The sequence below is a fragment of the Sinocyclocheilus rhinocerous genome, unplaced genomic scaffold, assembly GCF_001515625.1.
Source record: "Sinocyclocheilus rhinocerous isolate Xijiao unplaced genomic scaffold, SAMN03320098_v1.1 scaffold613, whole genome shotgun sequence".
Classification (NCBI taxonomy): domain Eukaryota; kingdom Metazoa; phylum Chordata; class Actinopteri; order Cypriniformes; family Cyprinidae; genus Sinocyclocheilus; species Sinocyclocheilus rhinocerous.
The window spans coordinates 67,770-77,586 of record NW_015626869.1 but is presented as its reverse complement, the minus strand read 5'-3'; the positions used below and the strand labels follow the sequence as shown (position 1 = coordinate 77,586).

General features: G+C 36.8%; 1 protein-coding gene across 1 annotated transcript; it reads right to left on the bottom strand.

Moving 5' to 3' along the window:
- Positions 1–2,375: 2,375 nt before the first annotated feature.
- LOC107719185 (NACHT, LRR and PYD domains-containing protein 12-like) lies at positions 2,376–5,391 on the bottom strand. Its single transcript, XM_016526562.1, has 6 exons — positions 4,990–5,391; positions 4,428–4,591; positions 4,120–4,293; positions 3,873–4,046; positions 2,705–2,751; positions 2,376–2,617 (listed from the first exon to the last, which is right to left on the bottom strand). Exons 1-6 carry the CDS (start codon positions 5,389–5,391, stop codon positions 2,376–2,378), a joined length of 1,203 nt encoding a protein of 400 aa, XP_016382048.1.
- Between the last annotated feature and the right edge of the window lie 4,426 nt (positions 5,392–9,817).

The window sequence follows — 9,817 nt, the reverse complement described above, 5'->3', positions numbered from 1 at the left end:
TAAAAAAAAAAAAAAAACTTACTGACCCCAAACTTTGTAACTGTAGTGTATGTAACATTAAGTACTGCAATTTTTTTAATGAATTAAATATATATATATATATATATATATATATATATTGTCATTTTATGTTCAAATTGTTAAATAAAATCGGTTATATAGGTAAAGGCAGTGTGCTCCAATAGTTTTTAAAGACCCTTTTTTTCCCAACTGTTAAGAATTGGGATAAAAGTTAATGTTTAAGTGTAGTATAACTGAAATATTGTGCGTAAAATATCTTTATTTCATAAAAATAAAGTACAGATGTCCACAGTGGTCTCAAAGTCCCAAGTCATGCAGTTATTTTTAAATTAGGGTTAGAGTTAGGGTTTTTAAATATATCACAAAAAAATATGTCCCTGTTTTGCTGGGTTTTGCTTCCTGTAAGCTATCATGGGATGTTCCCAAAATTGCCATTAGGGTGCTCTAAACACGTACGGCAATTGGTATTCTAGCTATATAGAATTTATTATGTGAACATGAATGTACTTACTTTGTACATTATGTACATAATTTGTTTGGCTATTGAGGGTCACGTCACTTGACAGCTGTCCCCCCCACTTTTAAAATGGCTGCTACGCCCCTGTATGTAGGCTTCACAATTCATAAAGTTGTGTTCATTTGAAAAGACTATCATGATGAACTTTTGTCAGCCACAGAGCTTATTTTCTGTAATAATCTAAAAGCCAATAAAAAGAAATCCTATTGGCTTTTGTGGAAGGAACAGGGAGATGCAAACTTATAGGTTGGCCTACAAAAATACATCATTACTGCAGTGCTCTATGACTACTGGGTAAATTTACTTTAACAACATAACCCAATTATGCACAAATTAAGGAAACATTTTTTACACTCGATGGTGATTGGCAAATTTTTTTTTTTACCAACGGAGGCACGAGAGATCAGCTCTCCCCCGGCCTCCCCCTACCCTTCTATATCACCTAGCGGTTATAATTACATCAGTAGATTCGGCACATTCGTGATAGAAAAGCGGCGCTTTCACGTTATGGTATTACAACTGTGAAATTACAAACAAAAAAAATACACATTCTGAGACATGTCTCAATTCAACTGAAATGAATTGTGAATTTTATTAACATTAAATCGTCCTCCTCCCATTTTCACCTCAAAATTATGGGGAAGCTGTGCCTCCCCTGCCTCCCCCGACGAGCCGCCACTGGAAACTCTAGCAAACTCAAGCCTGGCTGCAAGGTATCTGAGGTCCTCACACAAAAAAGGACACCATTGGAACAGGACCATAACTGGAGAAGAACTGAAATATTGTACAACATGCAAAAAACTACAAAAATATAGTAATAAAGCATGAATCTTGAGAGATTTAGCATGTGTCTCCCTCTAAAAGCAAAGTTGTGAGTTATATGTGAGTTAACTATTTCAAAAACCATTACCATTGCCATTACCACATTCCCACTGAAAAACTAAGAAATGTCATGAACATTTTTAGTAGTGAAATTATTTTATTGATATCCAACACAATCTCAAAATAAAAATAAAACAAATCTCAAAATAATCATTTTAATATATTGAACAATCAAAGAGGTAAAAGCATGACATAGTAAAACAATAAGGCAGACTTAAACATGCAAGTTATGTATAAGTGGTTATACAAGGTTAACATCACTACTTTAGTCTTAAGTAACAGTTGGTATGCCAACTGAAAAGTCTCAAAACCCTACACTAGTGACTTTCCTGAGCAGTGATGTCTAAAACAGCAGACAGAAATACACTGTTTGGGGTGGGACTGACTACTGACCAATGACAGACCGGGATGTGTTTGGGGAAACCTGTTCGAAAGCAATCATTATGCAAATTCCATGAGACGCATCAAGAGGCACAGGAATTACATTTCATCATTTAGGTGTGCGAGTTGTTTTATAAAAAGAAAAAAAAAGAAAAAAGGTTTGTGACAGCTTTAAAGAGATACTGTTGAGATATTTCTCAAAGACACTGAGGATTCATAAACTCTGAATCCAGCATAGAGGGGTTCAGTGAATGTGGTGTTGAATGTGTGTAAGTGTGTGAGTGTGTGTGTGTCAGAGACACTGTAGAAGGACAGAGTGCCGATCGACCAGTCCAGACACACTCCTACTCTATTAGAGGGAGGTGAAGGTGCAATTAAGTCAGTTCTGTCATTATTGTGACAAACAGTGTAACTGTTATCAGAACAGAAGAGACTCCAGGATTTGTCATTCCATCCAAAAACACAGTCACTTACTCCTTTCCTGCTGATTCCTTGATCAGATATAACTGCAGTACAAGATTATGATATGCATTATTTGAATGCTTGGCCAAAGAGATGTGTCTTTAATCTAGATTTAAACAGAGAGAGTGTGTCTATATGTCACGGCTATGCCAGTCACTCTCCCATTCCATTCAACCTCCCAGTAACAGCGTTCAGTGAGCCTCTCTCCACACAGTACCTGGGGATATGTATCAAATCTCTCTGGAAGATCAGGATACGACTGCGGTGTTTTCATATGCATCACCTTCCTGTTCTCATCAGACAGCATGAGTTGAGTGTTTACGGTGTTTGGATCCAGTGTCAGATCACACGCATCTGAAAACAAGACAGATGATACATAAATGGATCGTTTTAGAGCTGTGTGTGTGTGTGTGTGTGTGTGCGTGCGTGTGTGTGGCCTACATTTTCTCAGTCCTGGTGTGATTCTAAAATTGCCTCCATGATTCAAACTAGAAAGAGACAAATATAAAGAACAAATTATAAATGTTTGATTATTAAAACTGCAAGAAGTAGCTGAAATATCAGTGAATACATGATATTAAATGTATCTAAATGAGGCACTCAAAATGTGAAATGAGACAAATTCAGGATTCTTGTAAGAAACTCTAATAAACTCTAATAGCTCCAGAGTCCCAAAGATAGATCAACTCAAAATACCAACAGAATCCATAACACTAAACTTAAAAATATGTTGTTTAAATAGATATCACGTTGCCTTCTACTGTCAGGCCCCCATTGGACTGTTTGTTGTGTTTTCTCCCTCTTGTGCCCATATTTGGTTATGTTCCTTTTCCTGTTCTCGTTGTGTCATTATTAGTTAATCATCTTTACCTGTCTGTTCCTCATCAAGCTCCCCTGTATTTAGTCAAGTCTGTGCTTTCTGTCTTTGTCCAGTGTTAAAGTTGAGTTGTGCGTGTGATACCTGCCTACCTTCTGTGGATTCCTTCTGTGTGGATTATATTAAAGATTACTCTTCTTCATCTTCGTCGTGCATTTCTCACACCACACCGTGACATCTACGATGGGTTTGTATTAACCCAAAAACATAATCTATGCAAGTACACAAATGCAGGCACTGATACTTGGCCAAGTATTTTTTTATGTTCCTCATTAGTCAGCTCTCTTTGTTGCTACCTAATATATGCCTGAGGCAGTTTATGACACAATAACTGTCATTAAAAGTCTAAATTGAACTAACTACTGTTTTAGGAAGACAGAAAATAAAACATGTTCAATGGTGAAGTCAAAATAAATAAATAACATTTGCTATACATTTTTTACTGTTTACTACATCTTCTAATGTAAATTTACATTGTACAAATTAATAAACCTTGGACAAGTGTACCTTAGAGAATAGCTACTGTTTTAAAGAGAAAGGGTGGTCAGCAAGTATTGATTTGATTTGGTTTAATTAATGAACACATACTTCTGTCTGAAAACATCTTTACAGCAAGTGCATAAAACTTGCAATTATTTTCATATTTATTAATTTGTTATGCAAATTAGATCACTCATTTGATATTATCAGTATCAATGATCTTAATTAAAACCCCATTACTGCCCCACATACTTGAGTATCTGCAGTTTATAGTTTGAATCCTCCAGTTTGTGGTTGAGCAGCTGGACTCCTGATGGTCCTGGGTGATTGTAGCTCAGATCCAGCTCTCTCAGGTGTGAGGGGTTTGAACTCAGAGCTGAAGACAAATAACCACAGCCATCTTCTGTCACCATACAGCCTGACAACCTACAGACACGTATCAAAAGTAAACAGGGGTTGAAATAAATCGTATATCAACATATGAATATGACAGTCAAACCTCAGTTTTTCCAGCTGACAGTTTGGACTCTTCAGTCCATCAGAGAGCAGCTTCACTCCTGAATCCTGCAAGTCATTGTTACTCAGATCCAGCTCTCTCAGGACACAGTTTGAGGATTGTAGAGCTGATGACACAATTTCACAGTCCTGAGCAAAGAGATTACAGCCAGAAAAACTGAAAGACAGCAGCACACAAGAGAATTCAATTTGTAACCTCACTCTAGAACTGGTATTTTGATAATATTACATTCATTCTTCTAATATTTACATTTATAAACACTCTTTGCTATAACATGATTAAACACTCACAGAGATTTTCTGCAGTGGATCACAGCTGGTATCAGTCGTCTTCTTCCCTCATCTGATGTGTTGTATTTCTTGAGGTCCAGCTCATAGATTGGACTCCAGTGAGACGCCCAGCAGGAACCGCAGGAACAGATCCAGCTGTCCATGCTCACGCTCAATGGCTTCATCTACTGCTCCTTTAAGCAGATTATGCATTGGAACAATAACCTTAAGTGTCTCCATGGTGCTGTTTAAATAGCAGTAAAATACATGGAAAGCAGCTAGAAACTCCTGAATGCTCAGATGAATAAAGCTGTAGACTTTCCTCTGATGAATCACAGATTCCTCCTTGTGAGATGATTCTGCTGGCTTGATGCTGCTCACTGATTCTCTTCCTGAAATATTCCTCCTTCTGAGGCTCAGTGAATCCCTGAATTTCTGTCAGACGGTGGATGTATTTGGAGGGGATCTGATTGGCTGCTGCTGGTCTGGAGGTGATCCAGATGAGAGCAGAGGGAAGCAGCTCTCCTTTCATGAGCTTTGACATCAACACAGCCACTGATGAAGTCTCAGTCACATCACAAACTTTCTGAGCGTCTGAAAACATCAGTGTGATTCTGCTTTCATCCAGACCATCAAAGATGAACACAACTTTACACTCCTCATAAATCTGTGAGTCCAGATCTTGAAGTTCAGGATGAAAGTCCAGCAGAAGTCTGTGAAGACTGTACTGATGATCTCGGATCAAGTTCAGCTCTCGAAATGGAAGCACAAACATGAAATCTACATTTTGATTGGCTTTTCCCTCGGCCCAGTCCAGAATGAACTTCTGCACAGAGACGGTTTTTCCGATTCCAGCGATGCCTTTAGTAAGAACAGTCTTGATCTGCTCTTTCTCCTCAGATCCTGCTTCAGCTGAGGCTTTAAAGATGTCATTGCAGTAGATTGGATTGTCTTGTGAGTGTTGTGTTCTGGCTGTTTTCTCCATCTGTAAAACCTCATGTTCTTCATTCATTCATTCACTCTCTCCCTCTATGATGTAGAGCTGTGTGTAGATCCTGTTCAGGAGGGTTTGATTCTGTTTGAGTTTGGTTCCCTCAAATAATCTCTCATATTTGTTCTTCATGCTTGTTTTGTGCTGGTCTTTGACTCTTTGTAGTTCATCATGTACTGGTTTATGCAGGTCTCCAGTCTTCTCCTGCAGGTGAGCAGAATGAGCAGAAATTGTTCCTGTCATGACTCTTTGTGTTCTGGATTTCTTTCTGCACTGAGGACAGTCAAAGTCTTCTGATGGTCTGGACTGATCCCTACAGAAACTGATGCACTGTCTGCAGAAACTGTGTCCACAGGTAATAGAGACCGGATCTCTCAGAAACTTCTCACAAGCTCCACATCTGGACTGATCCTGGATCAGATCGTTTCTCAAACTGTTGAGTCAAATCAGTTTTGAAGCACAAAAAAATAAAAAAATAAATAAACACAAATGCAGAGTACAAGAATTATTTGCACCAGATAATGTTGTTAGCACCGGCTCAGCTTTGCATTGGTAATTATGGCTACTATGACTAATCAATAAATTAAAAGTTGACAATAAATTTTATTATTAATCAGTCAGAGCCCTACACGTGAATTTTCCTCTGTGAATTGCTTACCTTTTATGTTTATACTATTACCTTTTAGAAATTCATAAAGTATATTTAAAAAAATTTTTGATACTAAGATCAAGCAAGTCACCAATAAACTTTCAAAAAAAAAAATCACTCAACAAAATTAAAAGGCACATTGAAATCAAAATTCACTTGTACATGGTGTTTGCGTATAAATGTGTCTTAGCAGTGTGTGTACACAACCACCCTACAATGATAAAAATCCATTCACTACTTTGTTTAATCCCCCAAAAACCTAAGCAGTCTCAATTATCAAGCCATTTTGATTTTCTGAGCAATATGGCGTCATATTACTTGGGCCCCACCCACGGCTGCTGACGGACTGTCCTGTATTAGCATATCTGTGCCCTCAGCCAGTTGTACGCGGTCCGCCATTTTCTTTGTGCTCGAGCAGCTGTAGTGGCAACAATGTCTCGTAAGCAGTGCAGGTGTTTTGTCGTTGGATGTACAACTGAACAAAAGAGTCTTCATTTTCTCCCGACATCAGAAATATAGCAAATAGAAATAATCCATGGAAGACAGGGGTGGAGTGAGCTGAGCTCATTAGCATTTAAAGAGACATACACCGAAACGTGTGTCGCAGTGAACAGAGCTGTTTTTAACAACGTAAAAAAGGGTGTTGTTTTACACAACCATTGAGGAATTTTAACCAAAGTATGTTGCAGACCTTTCATGAAGACCCCAAAGAATCATATCAACCTGTGCAAAATGGGCATCTGATGTCCCCTTTAATAAAAGCATTCAGCCAATCTCGATTTATGTTTTTTTGTGAGATATTAAGTATCAGTGTTTTGTCTTACCTCAGGTCAGAGGTCACTGCTCCAAAGCTGAGATCCGGAGGCTTAAGTAAGGATACATGACTCTTCATAGAAACATAGCTTGGTTCTGGAGATGTGGTTTTGGGATTCTTCAGGCTTTTGACATCAATCAAAGGATTCAGTCAATCTCCATTTATATATGATATAAGGTCAGTTCTGTATCTGTGTATTGTCTTACCTGGGGTCAGAGGTCACTGCTTCATCACTGACATTCGGAGGCATAACTATAGATAAATTACTTTTCAAAGAGACACAGCTGGGTTCTGGAGAGGGAGCAGTGTACCTCTTCTCCATTTTCTCATTCAGACTCATTTTAGAGGCAGCGTCCTTGTCCTCCAGCTCCTCACAGAGATTAGCTTTAGATGTAGGGCTGTGCTGTTCTTCATTCCTCTATACAAATGGGCCACTATTAAGCATTTATGGAACACATTTGAAGAATTCACATTTTCCGTAAAAAGCACAATAAACATAACATAAGTGGTGTGTCATGACGTCAGTGAAACTTTTTTGATTTTGTTTTGACCAATAAAAGAAGCTCTAATTTTAAATATTTTTTTATTAATGCATTCAGACTAAATGGCTGTGAATGTATTATAAATGTTTTAATATAGTTTAGCACAGGTTTCTTGTTTTTTTTATATATTAATTTAACCTACTATTCAAATTTGTATTCATAAATATATTTATACACTGAATATGCAAATGAATTCAAGGCCACTTGGCAATTTTGAACTGTAATTTTTTTTTCCTTTTCTTTTTTTTTTAACAATTACAAAAACACACACACACATATTATATATACTGTATGTATATATATATATATATATATATATATAATCTGAACACAACAGTAAAAACATCTGAGTGTAAACTCTTCAGACCCGAAAACACACACACACACACACACACACACACACACACAATAACGACCAGAAAAATGTGTTTACAGGGCAACATCAAAAAAATGCATTAATAGCTAAAAAAAAATAAATAATAAAAATTTTACAAAAATTAATAATAATAGTATAATAAAAAGATTTCACACCTGTTCCTGAAGGGCAAATACATAAGTAATAAATTTAATAAGTGAACAAATGCAGTGTACAACAAATAGATTGCTGTGGTTAAATAAACTCATGTTCTCCGTATGACAAAGTCTTTCAAGAGGAACACACAGATGCCGCACCCACTACACCTCAACAATAACCAAAAAATGCAAAAAATCTCAGCACTGGCAGTGAAATGAATGCAACTGATTTCAGCCCAACAAATAATAAAAATTTTACAAAAATTAATAATAATAGTATAATAAAAAGATTTCACACCTGTTCCTGAAGGGCAAATACATAAGTAATAAATTTAATAAGTGAACAAATGCAGTGTACAACAAATAGATTGCTGTGGTTAAATAAACTCATGTTCTCCGTATGACAAAGTCTTTCAAGAGGAACACACAGATGCCGCACCCACTACACCTCAACAATAACCAAAAAATGCAAAAAATCTCAGCACTGGCAGTGAAATTATGCCACTGATTTCAGCCCAACACTTTTACACAACCATTTTACAATCTACCGGTATTCAATATAATCTGGTATATTTTTCTGTAAGCTATAATATTACTTTGTCACTGTATCTTACTTTGTTGTCGCAAAACACATTCATGGGGCACATTGTACAATTTATAGACAGGTCAAACAAATCTGAGCCAAGCAAGTGAATTCCTACAAAAAGGGCTTCAGGTGGAAATATTTATAGCTTTAAACTGTAACATGTAGCTTTAAATATGTACTTACCATGAAAAATATCCCACTGTTCAATCTTGCTTTGTCCGCCTCTTTTCTTGCCGATGAAAGCTGAACTATCTTTCTGCTTTCACTTCCACTGGAGCGGTTCTACCTGTTCTACTTGCTTCACTCAGAATTCAAGGCGTAGCTGCATGAAGCATTTGACCCAAAAAGAAAAAAAGGAAAAAATAAATAAATACAGAGTTCAATAAAAACATGTTTCAAACATGCATGCTATTTGTTTTTAACCCTGCTTACAGGAGAAGCATTGGGGTTGTGTTCAAAGCACAAACTGTTAAACACATTTTATTAAAGACATCCAAATAGCATTTGGTTAACATTTAGCATTTAGCATTATTGCATGTGCTACTGCAAGCAACATTGTCAAATCAAATTTTACTCTAGCATTTTTACAGTTTTTACAGTTAAAAAGACAATAATTGTTTACAGTGCAAGCGCAAAAGTAATCTTAAAACAAAGATCACATGATTGCATAAATCACAAAAAAAAATCACATGATCAAAAAAAAAAAACTGTTGACCTATATACAAAATATATATAGCTACTAGTGAATTGAAAACAAATAGAATATAAATTAGCCTACTAGATAATTAATCTCAACGAACTAGCACCATTCAAAATTCAAAGGAAACATGACAGTGGTGATTCCGCATTCAGTTGCTTAGGTTGTACACAATCCATATAGTAAATCATATTTTAGATATTCATGCATTTATCACATCACGATTGGACTACTGTAATTCCTTATACCCAGGCCTTCCACAATCTTCACTGGCTCATTTGCAGATGGTCCAGAATGCAGCGGCCAGATTGTTAACTGGTGCAACAAAACGTGATCATATCTCTCCAATTTTAGCGTCGCTCCACTGGCTTCCGGTCTCCTTTAGAATTCAATTCAAAATTTTGTTGATTGTTTTTGAAGCACTTAATGGACAAGCCCCATCATACATATCTGATCTTATCTCATTTAATTCTGCTCCTAAGTCCCTCAGATCTGCTAATAAAGCTATTTTATATGTCCCACAGTCACGATTTAAGTTTAAAGGTGACAGAGCCTTTGCGGTAGCTGCTCCACGGTTATGGAATCAGTTGCCGCCTGACATTAAGAGTGCTCTGTCTAT

What these genes read in the sequence shown, in the direction of transcription:
- LOC107719185 (XM_016526562.1), bottom strand. Translation starts at nt 5,391, where the DNA reads ATGGAGAAAACAGCCAGAACACAACACTCACAAGACAATCCAATCTAC. An exon ending in TATAAACTGCAGATACTCAA is followed by an intron (nt 2,752 to 3,872) that starts GTATGTGGGGCA and finishes GTCTCTTTCTAG; the next exon opens with TTTGAATCATGGAGGCAATT. An exon ending in CACACCAGGACTGAGAAAAT is followed by an intron (nt 2,618 to 2,704) that starts GTAGGCCACACA and finishes TCTTGTTTTCAG; the next exon opens with ATGCGTGTGATCTGACACTG.